Source organism: Macrobrachium nipponense, chromosome 2 (genome assembly GCF_015104395.2).
Source record: "Macrobrachium nipponense isolate FS-2020 chromosome 2, ASM1510439v2, whole genome shotgun sequence".
Classification (NCBI taxonomy): Eukaryota; Metazoa; Arthropoda; class Malacostraca; order Decapoda; family Palaemonidae; genus Macrobrachium; species Macrobrachium nipponense.
This window is the reverse complement of record NC_087201.1, coordinates 139,171,654-139,191,579: the sequence shown is the minus strand read 5'-3', so window position 1 is coordinate 139,191,579 and position 19,926 is coordinate 139,171,654. Positions and strand designations below refer to the sequence as shown.

The 19,926-nt window shown below is 34.2% G+C and overlaps 1 protein-coding gene across 6 annotated transcripts in view; it reads right to left on the bottom strand.

Moving 5' to 3' along the window:
• Positions 1-19,926, bottom strand: part of LOC135221032 (PH and SEC7 domain-containing protein-like) — a 183,265-nt gene that overhangs the window by 27,839 nt on the left and 135,500 nt on the right. For 4 of the 6 annotated variants that reach the window (XM_064258760.1, XM_064258761.1, XM_064258763.1 and 1 more), the window contains one exon: positions 14,498-14,703. In XM_064258760.1, the coding sequence (XP_064114830.1) occupies positions 14,498-14,703 (206 nt within the window). Of the gene's footprint in view, positions 1-212; positions 771-10,996; positions 11,047-14,497; positions 14,704-19,926 lie in introns of those variants that run through there. The other 2 variants (XM_064258762.1, XM_064258764.1) reach the window with 2 other exon arrangements.

Here is a 19,926-nt window from a genome sequence, read left to right as displayed (position 1 = left end):
CAATCCTTATCAATATACAATTGATAAGTGCTGAAATTCAAATACCATTACCACTTCCAAAACACCCAAGCATAAATTCAATTCCATATCAAGCAGAGGACTATGCTTTAACAGTTGGCTCATCGTCACAGAGATGAGACTACCTTATTAGTTGATAAGAGCAGTGGCATGAAGGTGAACTATTTTCCAAGGATATTAAGTCAAACACACAATACAATCACAAAATCTGTATATTTACAAGAAAACTATCTATCTACATAAATCTTTATCTTAAGGCTCATGTCCCAAGTTCAAAAATACAAGTTATATACACAAGGCAATACAGTAATATGAACAGTCTAGCTAAATCATAATATAATGTCTTTAAAATATTGAAGTTTCTCATATCACAATACAGTATATCAATAGTTTAGTATCGACTGTTAGTTATGAAGCTCGCTGAAATAAAGGAATGTATGTGACTGCATCTGGAATGATATAGGCTTAGACACAGCTGACAAATATAGCTATGAACGATAAACCTTTTTAGTGAGTCAGACAAAAAAGTACTTAGTGTGAGGTGCCTCAAGATTGTTCAAAGCCATGACACAAAATCAATATGGACAACCTTCACATAAAGCTAATAAATATCTACCGAGTTTCGTTCAAAAAATTATCTGACCCAAAGATTCTGGAAGCAAATACGGTGCAAATCCTCGGCGACAATAAGTTAAAAGACTGTGCTGCACAAAGCACAACCCCTGTTAAGGCTCACACACTATTACTTCTTTCTGAAATTGTAAAGTGGAAAAGAGAAATATTGTGAGCCACATAAAAACATTTCTCGCATACCTATTTTTATGGAAAACTTACTTCACCAAAAATTATGCGAGTGCACCAAGATAATAGAAGCCATACCAAGGCCAATTTAAATGCATAGTGAACTACCTTGACACTATATATAACTGAGATCTCATCGAGAAAATATTGATGTAATGCAAGCTATGTATCTTTATGCACAACCTTCAAAAACTGATTTACCTACATTAGCATATACTGTAGTACTTCAAGAGACAAACTCTTATCATACCTGTTTTGAGTGTCTAATATGTTTCCCAGAAAATTAGCTTATGTCAAAAAAATAAGGTTTCCTTTAAGTATAATGTATTAGTACTGAAGCTAGTTACACATCATATAAGAAAAACTTCAACTAACATTCATAGAGAAGACATTTTCTGAGACCAGAGACTTTGAATATCTGTACATTACATGAATAGTTAAATAAATGTATACAGTTTAAATGCATAGTCTAAGTAAAAGAGGACAGTTCTTTCTAAGATCTGGGAAATTACTTATGCATTTCCTTTAAATTGCAGAATAAGAAAATCTAACAGTCATTTGACTGCACTATTAAAGTTATATAAAAAATATCCTTAATTTATATTTCCTGACCAATACTACTGAGATACATTTGGAAGTATTGCTTCTAATATCTTGGCAATCACATCACGCAAACTAACAACAGATGCAATATAAAACAATCTTTCTAAAAAATAGCTATCAAAACAAATATAAGGTCATATCAAAACTATTCCTCAACCTGCAATACATGAAAATTAATCAGTGTAAAGGAAAAACAAGTCATAACCCAAAATCTTCTGTTGCTACAGATTATAACAAATCTATCTAAAAAAAATATACATTACAAAAAGAGTAAAGCTTTCAGTGTTACCACGTGGAAACTAATTTTCCATATTTGCAGTGTGACAGAGCAAAATTCAAAATATTCTGCTAGTATAGTGTTGGGGTTCAGTATTACTTACTTTTCACAGCATGTGTGTGTGTGTCCACAAAGACTGAACCAAGATTAAAAAATAAGAAACTGTATATTACAGTAATTAATTGTCAAAGTGTGTATAATTTAAAAAATAAGAATTGTACAGAAAAAAAAAGATACAGAGTTTACAAACTCACAACTTTTTTCAGTGAGCACTAAGATGAGGGAACTGAAAAGCTTTACACATGAATTGAAAATAAATAACTTTTCAGCAAGTATACTTAATATAGTTTAAAATTATAATCACAGACTGTATTAAAGAAAGGACTACTGGTGGTTCTTAAAATAAATTAAGTAAAAAAATAAAAGTTTCTTGTTTTATGCAATATAAATCATAATTAGCAATCTTTAAAATACTGGAAATAACATCATACTTATGCATTCATTCTAGGTAGTCTTAAATCCTCTCCCAAACAATCCACTCACATTCAAATTCAACAACAACAGATAATTCTAAAGTAATACATCACTGAATAAAACTTACAACTCTCACAAGACAAAATCTGAAAATTAAAATTCTGATATTTATTCCTAAAAAAGGCATCGCGTTGCAGACATCATACAAATTTTTCATTTCAGACATGACATACACATTTTCCATAAGTATCCTTCACTGAATAGTATCTAAGCTACCTGTATTCCAGTTATGCATAGTCTTTCTCTTATTCCAAGATGATGATATTATTATTGTTATTAATATTAATTATTATTATTATTATATTATTATTACACAGTTAAGAATAATTTTCCAGTACGTATTTGAAGAAATTAATTTTTAACATTGCAAGATCAATTGTCATGCTACATGGAAATTTAATAAAACTTGGTTTTTTCAAATTAACTATTTTTCAATATAAGAATTTAATGCAATTTGATCTTTTCTTATCAACTCTGTTTTTAAATGTTTTATATAATTATGATGAATATTACTGCTGTTACAGTTTACTTCTTTAGCAGTTAACCAGAGATATACAAAAGGTTCCCTGTTTCACAGCCATCCATGGAAAATTATTCCTGAACTTCCAGTGTCTCTTAAAAATAGTACCTTTTGAAAATAAAAGCATAGAATTAGCAGTCATAGGTTAAATTTTCTATTTTCTTTCTAGTCTTTAGAAACCTTACAAAAAACTATTTTCCTAAAAAAGAACTAGGGGAGTATTTTAAAATGAGATTTACCTACAAAGCTATGAGAAAGCATCCCATACTGTGCCGTAGTTCACAGTAATGATAATATACAAGGTGTGTCATTAATTTGTCCATTATCCTAGTCACAAAGTAATCTTGTCATTGATCCCGATCACAACATCAGATGTGCTTATCACCTTGATATTCCTTGTCATTATTAATAATATCATGATATCAGTCAAGTCACAAATTTCAAAATTTGTGAACTATGGATCTATTTGGCAAATCTGTTGCAATTTTCAGTACTGAACAGTTTACAGTATCCATATAGTATTTGCAAGGAATAGAAATTATTTATTTTTAAGCTTATTTTTTCTCTTTTGCATTTTCAAATGGCAAGATTTACACATATACTGTACTCCTTTTCCTTGAATATATTTATGATTGCTGAAATTCTAACAGCAGTACTACACTCATATTTCACTCATACCTGTCTTGGAAATTCTATTTAGTGTCATTTATTCATGTGAATTTTATTAGGAAGTAATAATTCTGCAGTCACAAACAAAGCACAAAGGCTATTCACTTTCTTTCAAGATCACACTAGAAACTCATACATTCAATGATGCAACAATTCCTGAAGTACACCCTAAAAACTTGTGAGAGAAGGTTATTGTTGTATTTTCATTGAAATAACTGTACATGGAGACGACAAATTGAGTACAGTAAAAATGAAAATATAAGATACCAGTAACTCTATCCTGTAACAACATTTTACCTGCCCACAAAATATGAATTTTCTTTGTTGAGCAGTATATTTTACCTATATAAAGCATAAAACATTGCACTTCCGATGTGCTCCTAAACTGACAAAATGTTCAAATACACAAAACAGAAAGATATCCTTTGTTCTACAATCTTAGAATAGAACAGCACTCTACGTTTTGTATGTGCATTATGCTGAACAGTTGCACTTAAAAGAATAGGGTGGGGGACCATCCTTAAGATATACTCTTCCAACTTCATCAGACTTTATGTACATCAATACAACTATATCCACTACCCTTATCTAACCCTTGTTTATTCCAGACATATCATAGGACAGGTTAACAAAGTAAATCCATAATTATTTTAAAATATGTACATTCCTTATACTGTATCATATAACATTACATATCTTATAATTCATTTCCCAAAAATTGATACATGATTTTACAGTTTTCATTATATTGAAGTTACTTTGAGCCTTGAAACTGTGCAGCATTAACCCAAAAATGTCAGAATTTCCCAAAAATACCCAAGAAACAAGGGATATCTTCTGCATTATTAGCAAGTTCTTAATGTAAAAACAAATACATTAATGGATGTATCAAATTTCAATATATTGCTAAAAAATAAATGACGTGCTTAAAAACCACAAAGACTTTAGTAAATTATTTTTCAATATGAAACAGCGCAGTTTTGATTTTACTTATGTGATTGAATTTATGAAAAAATAAATATTGCATTGCAGACTACTCTCAAAGAACATTTACTTTTATGGAAATACTTGATTATGCCAAATGCATTCTCAAAAAAATTTCAGATCTGAATTTAAATTAAAATAAATTTGAGTGCATTACGGAGGGAAAAAAGTCTGGCACTATAAAGTAAAAACGTGATTGTCTTGCGGCAAAAGTGTCATCTACATTTTTTAAAGTGGTTCCTTTATGCAATTTGGCTACACCCTCAACTATGCATTCCCCTGCCTAGGGACATTGTCAGTAATACATCTCAAGCCACTGGCACTTCCTGCTTCAGTGTCTGAAATGTAATTTTATAACCACTCCGATTACAGTAACTATTGGACCTTGTGGGTGATGTAGCTGTTTTCTTCTGTGCTGAGAATTTATCCTTGATACAGCATTTAAAAGGTAAAAGAAGTTGATTGCTGCTTTGTTATATGCAGCCAATCTCTATTTGTGGAAATGGGTCAAAATGCAGTTTAAAAATTTAATGGTTGTATAAACTGAAAAGTTACATATTCTGACAAAACTTCTTTCAAAGATGTTGCCAATACTTGATATTTGTTCAAAACTGTAGAATGACTAAAGATATGAATGTTTGATTGTAAGTGTCGGTCTTCCTTCTCTATATTTAGGACTGGGTTGTTTCGATTTATAAATCAAATATCCATTGGTCAGATAAGTGTGACCTATATTAAGAGATAATATTACTTCCAGGTGACATTCTATTAAATGAACACCACCACACTCCAACAGGGGGATTAACATGTTTTAGTTTATTGAAGATGATGGGTTAGAGATAGTAATACTCAATTACTGACAAGAGGCGGCATTTCATTTAGGCACAGCAACTGCAATCTTAGCATCCTCATTTATGTTATTGCTTATATAAGCAGGATACAAAGTATTGTATCAATATTTATACCACCTGGACGTGATTTGTTGAATATTGTATACAGATTTTTAGTGACTAATTTAAAGGGCTTGTAAAGCACGTGAAGAGTCTAAAAATTACACATTTCTGAACTTGTGTCTTATTCATCTTTGATAAGAGGACCCCTCTGGCACTGTACTGTTAACTTAGTAATATCTAACGACTGTGGTATAATTAGTACCAGATTTATAACCAATGGGTAGATTGCCACCAGTGACATGACAAAGGTCAGCTAGAGAGTAAGCATCAATAAGATATCTAGGAAACCTAACCAAATAAAATTCATAGCTCCCATGATTTTCAGGTTACTAGGTTACACTACATGCTAGGTCAAAAGGTAGCTTTATGTAAATGGTGTTTACAAAAAGTATTTATCCAAGGAAAAAATATACTTCACAGCTGTCTGATTGCTAGATAAAAGAGTCACACATGGCCAAGATGTTGGTCAATAATATTTCACAGCTGTCTCATTGCTGGATATAGAGATTCACACATGGCCAAGATGTTGGTCATTAACGATTTCCTTTTCACAATTTTAGGTAAAATTCCACGATTTGTCTTGTATTTCACTCAGCTGCAAAGTGGAGTCAATATGTATTTGAGTGTAGTTAAAATAAAGTTCCTGGTTTTGCTTATGCAAGTTGCTTGGTTAGAGTAGTGTACTGCTCACAGTTGACATAGGCTAAGGAAGAGGTGTTCTTTATTCTGATCACTAGGCTATTTAACCAGACTACCAAAACAAAACGCATGACTCTCAACTCTCAGTGGGCTGGCCATTGTTTAGAAAACGCCCAAAAACTGTTACAGGGGTAGGAAAAGTCAGCTGTACCAACTACTTCACAGTTAAGATATCTTAGGAATTGAGAGGATCTATTAGCCATAGCAGGGATGAATAGTGGCATAACCTAGCTATAACACTGCCTTCACATTGTCACAGCAAGTTATCCATGTCCCTGAGATGACTTGTAGCATTTCCAAGATGGCAGAGGAACTTGTTCAATGTCTTCTACCTGGCATTTTGTTCAAAGGCAATCCAAACATGACCAACCATGTGACTATGGTTGATTACTGTCTTCACCTACCACAGAGTTGGACTACCATGCTGCATGAGGCCCATCAGGATGTTACTATACTTATTGTGCCATGAATGTCTTATTGTCAAGGGTACTAGTGTTTTTTTCTTATTTTTTGGGCCCCTGTTGTGAAGCATCCTGTCTTGCCCTTTCCATTTGTTCCTTTTGGTCTCTTCCTACTTAGCTGTCCAAATATTTTTGACTGCCATACTCCTATTTTTTATCCCGATTTAAATATATAACCTTTGGGGAGAGCCCTATGATAGTCTTAAAATGACTGGGGTCTTGTTAAAAGTAACTTGCAATAGTAATAACTGACAAATTGCCTCTGCCTCCTCAGGATCTCGGCATCAACCTCAGATCTGTATCCTAGTGAGGTCTCCAAGTTAATGAACATTGTTTTAAGTTTTCCATAAAATGCATCTCGCCCATGTTCAAGATTTGCTGGAGCTGTATCCAGTTCTGAATCCATTGCCTCAGAACTTTTAGGAAAACCTTGGCAGCCTTCTACTCAGCGCTTGCAATTTCCTCAATTTTTTTATTAAAAAGTAAACATCAGCTTACCTCTTAAATCCTTGTGCCAGTAAACGAATTACAACAACTATGTTCTTGTAATATGGCACTCCAACTCTATCCTTCAAAATAGTGAACAAAGATAAGGCTTTGTCATTATAATGTGATGAACATGCAGCCACACCTAGTCATAACCTAGAGCTCCCACATGACTGGGTCATGCAGAGATTAGTAATCTTCTACACTGCCCTGTTAAGACATCCTCCTCCTGAAGGACCATACATGTAGTCTATTGGAAGGGTTAGAATGCCTTGGAAAATCTACTGAAACATTAACCTTTATTGCTTCGATGTGCATTATCCAATTGAAATTCAAGAAGGAAGATCTTGCAAACTCTCTTAGGCTTTAAAGCCACATCTACTTGCACTATGGATGAAGAAACATTTTCAAAATGTTCGCTACCATAAATTTCCCTTTTTCAGAAAAAGTTTAACTGCTCAGCTAGCTATCAACTGAGATCAGAACATGGCAGTGGCTTAAGTAGTTTATCCGCTAAGATAACTGGATTGCTGACTGAAACTACACTAGGCATTGCACAAGTGATGCCTACACAAAGTTCATGTGAATGATGTGTGCAACAGTTCGACTTCTCTTACCAAAAGAATATTGCTGCCTTTCAAGTGGACATTTTTTATGTAAGCAATCATTGTGAAAAATTTCTGATTATAATGAAAACATTTTAAATGTTTAACCTCTGGAAATATATATGCAAACATTATGTCATGAACAATTACATGTGTAGAGCCAACTATATAGTAAACTCAAAGCAATCATGGGCATTATATATATATCTACATTGAACTTGGATAAGATTTCTTTTAAACTATGCATACCTTATCAAGTACTTCATGTAAAGGTTCTTGTTAGCAAAAATTTCATAAAATCTGCTTCAACTTTAACATGAATGCTAAAAAATATTATGATATTAATATGCATGCTTTAGCTGTGACAGTGGTTTCTTTTAGGCAAAGAAATAATGAACTCTGTGTTTAGCAACACATCATAATGATTTAATAAAATATTAATTCCCCTGTGACTACTTTTCAACATAACTTTCAAAGAATAAATAATATTACTGAGAATTCTAGTTTCAATTTCAATTACGGGAATCTCACTATTCATTAACAAATGTTAATAAAATCTAACATAATTATGGATACGTATCACCTAGTATATGTGAAAGATACAGCATGTAAAAACAATGTAACTGATATGTATAATATATTACAGTAATATAAAGATTCATTTGGGTGAAAATGAGAGTAGTCTGCTAAACATTCTTACTACCAAATGGCAAATATATATATGGCAATTATGCAACTATATTTAATACAAAATTCCAATCTCGCATACACATTACATCAAGTGTTCATTCCTGGATGTTAACAGCCTATACTTCTAGAAAAAAAATTTAAGTGAAAATAGCACTAATCATTTAACGCATGCATACGTAACAATTCTATACAAAAACGTGTGGCAATATCAAAATCAAAAGACAAGGCTTTATTTATGGACAAAGAGGGTATTTATGTAATGGTGACCATCTTACAGATTCCATGCTCGTATTTAAACCTTCAAGTCTAGTGTTACATCATATGGAACAGAATGAGAACATATAAAAATATTCATAGCAAAACTGTAAATAAGAAAGATACCAGAGAAATAAAGATTTTAAAACATTTGTTCCTACTATTATGTAACTCTAGCCTTTTGATGATACATTCCTTGTGGCTCATAAGCTGAAGTGAGGTTCAAGCAGAAATACTCTACATGAGAAAATACCAGCAACGCAACATTAGATAAAAATGTTATTGTATTTAATTATTACTAACCAAGATCTAATACATTACTTTTGTGGGTTGATGAATACATGTGAGTTACTGTTTAAATTTGTCAAGTACGTTTACAACAAAAGTCACTGTTCGGAGACAAAACAAGCCTATTCATCAAGTATGATGTACCATATACTCTTAGCCCTTTAAAACTTTCAGGTAATATCTGAACAATTATTTCTTGATTATGATAAATTTACACTAATTTCCCCTCATTTTACCTTGGAACCTTTTAGGCAATATTACATATTTCAAATTATTTCTGATTAATCTCAGAAGAGAAGTAGAGGATATGCAGAGAGGAAAGGTATGTCATACTGAATCTTACACTATGAACACTACTCAAGTCCTTCAATCAGTTATAATATAAAACAGCACCAGAAGACTAAGTATATTAAACTAGTTTCCTAGTACTAATCTTTGTCCATCAGTACTATTTACTTACTGATAAGCATTTTATCTTTCTTTACTCTAGATATTTAATGTAGTTTTCATCAGTGTTATTTAAATCTGATACCTTTCCTATGTAGCATACAGTAAGCTAATGTCTTCATTTTATGAAGTCTTTTCTTTTTCACTGAGCTTGTTCTGTCTCCTTATAATGCTATGCAGAAAATGCATACATAAAACTGTGAAAAAATATAAATGTAATATGTAGACAAGCAAGTTATAAGAGGGAAGATCAAGAATAATAGAAAAAAAATTCAAATCATTGTTGAAGATGAATATCAAGCTTAAATGTTTATGAGTTTAAATATGTATACATATATTGTGTGTAGTAGTATTTACCTACAATTTATTAGAGTGCATTTATACACACTAAGACATTCATATGAAGACATTCATATGAAAACTTCATAAACAATTGTTGAAATAAAAAAAAATAACTATTAATAGTAAAAACTTATCTGCAGAGACCCTTTAAAGACTTGAGATTATGTCACCAATTTATGATGCACCAGGACTTAGAAGCAAAAGAGAAAATGGATAAAATATCAGTGATGACTTGACTCAGAAATGTGTTTTGTTGTAAATATGTATTTTCAAAACTTCACAAGCAGATATACTTCTATCTTTACTCTGGATTCAGCTTATTATAAAAACAACCATGTACAACATAATTCAAGAACTGATCCTTGCGGGTGTACACGATAAGCATGGTAAATATCTGTAGTGGCTACCCCAGAACTAAATATTCTAGCTTATGCGGTGTTACTATACTGCACAACTTTACGTAAGAAAACAATAATCAAACTAATTTTCTTTCCCATACATAACAGAAACTTATTATAATCTTTAACCCTACGTTCAATTCGTCAACATCATTAGGTCTTAAACACCACCTTACTTTTACAATGTAAATAGGTAAATGTAATTATAAAAAACATTTCTTCTGCCTTAATGTAGAACTATCTTTGCTTTCTAAATTGCCTACATTGCCTTAGTCATTATATAGTATTAAGTATATAGCTATTTTGTCAAGATGTATGTTACCTATGTATTATGAGTGAACAAAAAGTGGTCACTTATTTCTAAAAGGAAAGAAAGTTTATCTGGTATTATTAGTGAATAAGCTCATCAAATTATGTCAGTAAAATTATTTCCAACAAAAAGTTCCTGATTTGAATATAGTATGTTATTATTTGATTAAGACCCAATACGTATTCAACTTATTATGAATGATTTCCTTAACAAAAGCAGTAAACATTGTCAAAAGGAATAGTGTTAACATGTCTACCCATTTCAAATGTCTCCTTCAAGTGATATTCAAATAAAGACGCTTCTAGTTCGATCAAAATATGGGGAACTAAATGCCTATTGCTCCATTTTCCTTTACCGTATAAAAATACACACTGCTGTTTAAGTTCCATGCAAAACTGCAATTAGACAGCAATGAAAAACTCACAAAGCAGGTCCTTAATAAATGAAAGTAGATTTCAAAATCTTCCTATCAAATATAATAAGCCAACACGAGTCTCATGTTATGATGGATAGTTGCTAAGCTGAAAGGTTTCATAAGTAATGCCAAAATAATGTACTGGAATCTAAAATTTTATAACTAAATGTAGTAATACAATAAACTTGACAATGCATTAGCCCAAGCATGTTTACTGTTGGTGTTGAAAACTATTAAGCACCTCAATGTATTGAAGATATCCTGAAGTGCCTGACACTGAAATACAGAAGCCTGGAAAAAATGTACAACAATACTGTTTATTTGGTATTCATCAGAATAACAGTAAACATGAATTAATGTTCTCTTCTGTAAGACTATGCTTAGAATTCTTACATCCTGCATCAAAAACAGTGTAGTCTTCTGCAAGGCTAAGGCTTAGAATTCTTACATCCTGCAGCAAAAACACTAGTACAATCTGACAAATATATAGCCATGGGTATATGCATGATGTGTAAATGTTAGATAAACTAAAAACCATGTACAGTACACACCACATACGCAAGAAGACTCGCTGCTGAACATTTTTGAAGGGGTGGAAAAATGGTTATCCAAGAAAAACTTCCTCTGCCTATCTTGCTGAAAATTTCTTTTTTCTATTGACCAAGATATTGCAGAATCTCTATCGTTCCTATGATAGGACACAAGGGTCTAAAGTGGAGTTATCTAATACTGCAGCAAACCAATGACCAAGACCCAACAGTATATCACTGAGCATATACAGAAATACAATATGGTCAAATGACACACACACATATTTCCTTAGAGAGGAACTAGAGAGTAAAGTATATAGCATATACAGTACTGTGCAATGTTTTATCTATAACTGGACAAATCCCTTATGTGAGCAGTATTCAAATCTTTAACTGTCAACAAATCTCGACTCTCTCACTCTGATATGACCTATAAAAAATTCCATTGCTAGTTACTATTCCTATTTGTAGCTGTAGTGCATCCAAATATGTCCATTTATTATATACCTTTATACTCCTCTTTGCATGACAGATCTCATCAGTTAAAATGCTCTTTGCATGACAAATCTTATCAGTTCAAATGCATATAACCTCCAACTGAATGCTTTTTCACTTTTGCAGCCATTGTCATTAAATATTACGAGTTTAATATTATAACTACAAGCTACATTTCTTTTGATTTTTCTGATATTAGTGATGGTACTAAAGGTACATTGCAACTCCCCTTTGGCCCGCTTTGACTCTTCAGCTACTCCTTTCAATCACTTGCTACCTAGCTGTTTAACTACTTTAACCTCTGATTTGTTTCATTTTCCTCTCTCAGGTAAGAACACATCACTGTGACTCAGTCTCTTTTAAACTAGTACTTAATAATAATACTCTCACAGTAGAGGTAGCAAACTTCCTCCCACTTCCCCGACCAAAACCAAGGGAGTTTAATCAGTGTTCATGATCAAAATGATTATCAATCAGCCAGTTACACAAACATGAGCTCATTGAAAATTAACACTTGTAAGGGAACATAACAGACTAGTATGGAGAAACAATGTTAAGCAAAGAGTCTTCATATGGTATATATACAGTTGTGAGACTTTTCTAAAACTGAGGCAAAGTCGTTCCCCTTCCTTGTGCATCATCCATATCAACATTTATAGTCTGCTGTCCTTAAGAATGTAAAATATACATGACAGTTCTCAAGTCTTGAGAAAATACTATTAATACTTTACACTAGAAAACAAAAAATCAAAAGAAAATAACATAGTAACTCATCCTTTTTGAATTATTTAAAAAAATAACTTCTAAAAAAAATTCCATTTAAACTACATTATTACCATATATTTCAAATGAAGATTTATTCTTTCTGTGAAAAATTTAATTGAAATGAAACATTTTAAGTCGTTACAATTCAACAATGATGGGTCCTGAACTAAAGCCACTAGAGCAATTTCTCTAAGGGAAATACAAAACTCAGCTGGCTAAATAAATAATTTAACTCTCTAAAAATATTACCATTTGACCAGACCACATCAAATTATGGAAGAGATTAGATATGGGATTTTAATGACAAATATATAAGTTTAAATATTTCATTTCAGGCTTAGGTATGGAACAAACATTCTAATGACACATCCTGCATAGACTAATGTATAAAACTAAAATACATAATTTTTATGATTACAAAAATACTTTTACATTAAACCAAATGGGTAGTGAGGATTTCTAATTATCTTGATTTTTTACTGGGCCACAATATTTCAGATTGAATTTCCAAGTACAGTAATGTTTTTAATTTTATATCTTTTCTACTGCCTCAAGACTATTTTCACATTCTAAAAGATAAAATTCATAAAAATTATCATGCACTTTCATCCCTTCTGGAGTAACAAGCACAATAAAATCATGGGTGAGACCACATCTACATGTTATAAGTACTGAAGATGTGCATTAACAATGTTTGTTTCAAACACAACCTCTAGATGAATAAAAATGCAATTTAAAAGGATGCTGTAATGCATAATACTGTACTAGCAATATTATTCACTACTTCTTTATGGTATAAAGATATACATGACTAGGGATTTTAGCAGAATAAACTCAATTTAAAAAGACAAAACCCTAACAGCCATGTTCATGAACTTAACATGATACTCAATAATTCACAATTTAAAGTGAAATAATTATTTATAAAATAAAATTATATAAACATGAGCAATAGCAGTAAGGGCATATCTCTGATACATCACCAAAGCTGCACAAATATGGAGCATCTACGCTCATTAAATCCCAGATTGAGTTTTGGTCTAACAGAAATTACAAATACCTAAACAAATGCAAATATTGTACCGATGCGCATTGCAACTTAATACAAAAGCCGTTATTTTACATTGGTATCAGTCACATGATCTGACATCTAATAATACAAGGTTTTGTGTAGACTTTAAATTGTACAACACTTTAATATCCAGTCATCTAACAAAATAAAATGTAAAGTACACAGAGCTCTATATAAAGAATCAGTTGACTGTTAAAACACAATCACACTGCACAATAAAGCTCTCTTGCCCAAAACAACTCCTGTCCAGTGAGGAGGTAAAGGCAGCTCTTGGGGAAACAAACCCATAGCGCATACACCTCAACCCTGTTTAGTCATCTGACCTCAATTGTTTACTAGCAACTATGGGATATATGTAGTTACTTATTGATATTTACCTACTATATATATATATATATAGATATATAATATATATAATATATTATATATATATATATTATATATATATATATATATATATATATATATATTTATATATATATCTATATATATATAATAATGATGGTTTAATTCAATTGATAACTGAAGTTTTCCATTATCTGTGCCATGCAAAATTAGGACTAAATATCTGGCAATGCTTTTGTCTGGCGATGCTTTTGTTAAGGCAGTAGCATAATCAAATTCTACAGAATAGCAAAATTACCTTATTCGATCTCAAAATCTTAGGAAAACTACTTTACTTCACACTTCTGGTTAAATCAATAGCCAGGAATTACTTCTACCAGAAGCCAATAGTTATGAGGCAGATGAGGTGAGGGTTTGGTTTGGCATGATAAGGAGGCGTGGGTGTGAGAAATTAGCTAAGAAGTGGTGGTGAGCACAGCACACAGTGGTGGGTCAAAGGAAGGCATTGTGGTGCACTGCTTGCTGATAACTGTACCTGTCACCTGGCCGTGCGCGCTCAGGAATAGGAGGGGGTATCACCCTACTTCCACGATCCCCACCATCAGATCCATCAGAAACCGGACGAGCTTCAAAAACAGGAAGGTCACCAACATCTAATCCTGAACTTGTTCCCTGCTGTCCACCTTGCTGAGTAGTCAGTCGTGAACGAAGGAGATACACATACGTTCGGTATCTCTTGATCTGGAGGAGGGAAATATTAATTGCAAACTACAGCAGAACCTTGGACCTCTCGGACCTCAACGCTAATCTGTTCCAGAAGAAGGTCGAGACACATTTCAGTCGAAATCTGAATCAATTTTTTCCATCAGAAATAACTGAAAATGGATTAATCCATTCTTGACTACTACTTATTACCTTAACATTCCTTTTTTTTAAATGAAATTTTTTTTACCCTAACATTCCTTTTTTTTTAATGAAATTTTTTTTATCTTTAAATGTATATACTGTATAAAACAAAAGCTGGTCTATGTCTAATGCGGCCATATCACCGATGGCTGACTGAGCGCCATAAGCTAGGTTAGGTACACTATAGTTGGTTCACTTAAGGTAGATTCTAGAGTGAGCCCCATGCCTACGAGACGTTTGTTTGGCGGCCTCTGATTGCCTGATATTGAGAGGTAGGCCGCTCACTCAATGTCTCATATTTTCGTTTGTAGCTTAGAAAACTGGCAACATGTTTGTATTTCTTAATTTATCTCACGTTTTGCAAAAAATAGGAGAGTTTTGGTCATACCATAGGATTTGGTATTAATTGTACAACTAAATCGTCTTTTCCTGAACTCAATAAGATAAAACACAAAGGAGTTACAATGAGTAAAAGTGAAGAGAGAAGCATTTAATTCTTTGTACCTGTTTTTACTTACTGCATTTTACATCATGTGTTTTTATACAATAAATACACCCTGAATACACTGGTGCTTTTAGATTTTAGATGGGTGTGATATGTGCAGAGAAAAGTAAGAATATCTTGTTATGTTGCATCTGTACTTGACTCAGCCTGAAAGGAACATAATCTTACTTAGTTCTTTGTTGCTTATTACTTTACTTAGACTATTATTTCATATCACTCAAACAAGTCTCTGATATCTCTTTCATTTGAAAATATATTCATATGAAAAAATTAGAAACAATACGCTGAAACAATCTGATTAAAGCTTAGGCTGAGTTGAAGAGTGCGAAGTCTGTCCACAGAGTTCAACTTCCCTGAACTGAATTTCCCCCATCCCGATCTGAGGCTCTAACAATACCAGATGGATCCATCCGATTATTTTTTTTTATCAGATATGTCCAGACATACTCACACGTATCACACTGGATTGAAAATGTTCAATAGTCATAATGGAAATTCCATGTATTTATTTACAGAAAATGTAATGGTATAACAGTAAATATTGTTGAAACTGCAACCCTCTTATATTGCTAATTGGCAAGTCAAAGCTCTCACCAAGAGAACCAACGCAACTGTCTCTTGCAGATCACTGTCTCTCGGCAATACTGTCAAACTTGAATCATTTACGGATGCACTACAATAATACATATTCTTCATTTTCTATTCACATATCACATGCATCTAAAATCTGAAAGCACCAGTGTACTTGGTGAATTTATTGTATGAAAACACGAGTTTTAGTTTGATCTTATCTTGATCACATGAATGATGCTGTGGCAGGATCATAAGCAAGCAAATCTCCCCACAGTTACTTTAGTTGTACTGACTATCAATGTTCCCCAAGCCACACTTTCCCCTTTACAATACTATTTACCGGTAGGACAATTGGTTCACCAACAGACACAAAACTCTCACATTCATGTACTCACCAGATATGACTGTCTTCAAGGCAAGAAGCTGTGCTGTTCTCTGGATAAGGTCGTCGAGACAACCATCGCCGAGAATCACAACACAAAACCACCAATCGAGTACTACAACCATACAATAACTCAACAACACAACAAATCACTGCCCAGACAAACACCAACATCATCAAAACAACCACCTTACAAGTTCACATACAACCACTCACAAACAACACCAAGAAATCACAACTCCCCAACAACAACACTCGACAATGTTCCAACCACACAAGCACAACCACCTTTATGCACCAACACAACAAACTTCCAACACAAAATACCAATAACACCTCAAATAGCTCCAGAAAAACACAATACAACTGACCATCAACACTATTTTCCAAAAGACCGGTGCTGACTATGACTGACCATCACAGACTCCTCATAGTCTGCTTCGGCGACCGCTCCAACAGAGAACCCAGACGCTTACGCCTGCCATCAAACCACTCCTTATTATACATCCACCAACTATGATCTCTCTCTTCTCTCTCTCGATCACTCACTCTTCAGAAAAACACGTACACACTTACAGACTATCACAGCAACAGCAACACCAACCACGACATATCAAACATACGAAAACATTTAAACTCTCAACCCAATTACGTTCTCACTTACTCTCTTGCTCTCGCTTTCTCTCTCTCTCTCTCTCGTGCAACCCTCGAAGACGTTGTCAAATGTAACTACCATTATCACTCCTCCATATTACCTACCCGCTACATTTGACAATGTTTCCTTACACTTGCAATACCCATACTAAATTGCTTTCCGCAACACCCAAGGATGCTCGGATGCAGGCCCCCTTGGATCTTGTTCGAGGGCCCTCATACACTCTCTCAGTTACACAGCCATTCACTTCTTCTAAACCACTTTCATTCATATTTCCATTCTCCCCCTCACTACAATCCTCCCATATCTCATTCACTACTTCATCGACATCTAGCTCTGGTCCCAATATCTCCCTTAATTCTACTACCCAACCACTCAGTTCATCCATACTTCTGTCAAACTCTTGCAAAGATTTATCCATACTATCAACTACCTCCTTACTACTCGGTTTCCTTCCCACTGAAGTCTCACTTCTCTGTTAACTCAAACCCATGTACACTACAAGTATCTTTCATCCCCTTAAAGTCATCTGTATTACACGCTTTATCAACTGTTTTCACCCTAACACTAACACCCTTATCATGCCGTTCACGCTTCTTCCTTCCATTCCCTCTCTCTACATTCTTCCGCTTTCTTCCATATTCAACCAACACTAACTGTTGATCTCCCAGACCCATTTGTTAACTGACATTCAGCTCATAATTATTCACCCTCAACCATTCACTCACCACATTCTCCAGAACATACTGTGGTATGTCCCTCCACTTACGGAGCTGGTCATGATGTGCCCTAGCCTCATCCATCCCCCACCTACTCGCAATTTCCCCTAAACAGCTCAATCCGCTCGGTCCCACTTCCAAAATCTCAAAAGGACCTTCAAATTTCTCCCTTACCTTATTCACATTCATTATTCCTATCTCAACTGCCTCTTTCAGCACTTTATTCCCAATCTTAAAACTTTCAAACCTTTCACTCCTTTTCTTCCACAAATCCTGATCACTCTCTGATAGACCCAACCACGGCCTAATAATCCTTTCAAAATTTAACACATATTTACAAGGAGACATACCTATACTCTTCTGCAGTGTGGCGCTATATACCCACACTGCACGTCCTACATACATATCCCAATCGTTGTCGCATTTACTCATCATTTGCAAAATTTCAGTCATCGTTCTAGCAGTCCTTTCAGCCAAACCATTTGCACTGGGAATATACGGAGTAATTACGCATGCACAATACCCCATTCTTTCAACATTTCTTCAAATTCCCATCCCACAAACTCAGGTCCATTATCACTTGACATTTTTGCTGGCTACACACACACACACATAGGCAACATCACTTGACCCACCATTCATGCAACACTTTCACTCCTCTTATCTTTGATGGGAACTACAGAGGGAAATTTATTCAGTGATATCCACCATTACAATCATCCCCACGTGTCCTTTCGCAGTCCTCAGCAAAGAAACACAATCAGTTACAAGCATTTCAAACAGCTTTCATCTTCAATAGCAATACAGACGGATTCGCATGCACACACTGATACTTTCCCCTCTGACAGTCTTCACATGTGACAGCTATATCCATTCACACCTTATTTAATCCAGGTGCATACAATCTCTCTTTCATGCATTCCCATAATTTATTTTTCCCCATATGCCCAAACTGATCATGCACCAACAAACACATACTTACAGCTGACTCAACAGAAAACACCAGCACATACACTTCCCTATCATCCATCCCTTCCTGATATAAAAAGTACACTATGTTTTTACAAACTACAACCTGTTTAGCAACCCTCTTATATATATCCAACTCACATGGCCAATCTTCCACACACACTCCTCCCAAAATACACTGCATTTCCTCAATCTCTTCCTCACTCAATAAATCATTCTCATTTCTAGCAATATCAATCATACCCACAAAGTTTGCTACAAATACATTACTATCTTTCCTACCCACCCTTCTAAGAATCCTGTTTCCTATATCTTCGCCTACCTCATGTATCCTCAAAATACCTATCCCTATAAAAAGCAAGCTGGCATATCGTTTTGTCCCATAATTATAAAGCTATGTATTACTTCAAGATCTCCTACCCTAACTTTTAAACGTACTCTTCCCATACTAAAACCCTTCCTTGTCCAAACCCATGTATTCTTACACTTGTACATTGGCTTTTCACTTCCCAATCGCATCTCTTCACTTACTACTGACCCACTCACTATGGAAACTTGTGCCTCTGTCAACTAAACAACAGTACTCACTATCAATTATTCTGACAAATGTCACCATTTTCCCTTGAGTCCCATGCATACACACTTTCACTGCTACGTCCACTTGCTTATCTGACAAACGTCACCATTTTCCCTCGAGTCCCATGCACTTGGTTATCCATATCACAGTCACCTGAGCTCATCACATTCATCCTCAGTTATCTCCCCACTTCCATACTTCTGATTCAAAACCTCTTCACAGTCCCTTTTCCTAACCAACCAATTACAACCATGTTCCCCACACTGAATCATCAAAACCCTATGCTCACTGCTTGTACTTACCCTCCCTCGATACTTAACCGGTCTGTCCCATCCAAAATACAAAAAAACTTTTATTCCAAACTACTCAGTTACTGCTGACAACAATTTATGTAATATTTCCTCTTCCCAACCTTGTTCCTCCTTATATGCCACTTCCTCCTGCACATCACTCATCAACTTCACTCGCAACTCATTTGCACTACTGGGTACCTCTTCAACCAAACCTTTACCTTCCAAGTCTTTCAATGCTGAAAATAAACATTCACACACACTGTCATCCCCTTCAAACCTCTCTTTTACAACTAAACCCTCAGGTATCACATTCGGATCCCAGTCACTTTTCACGATACTGTTGCCCTTACCATGCATCCTAGACATCGTATCAGCAATCACATTT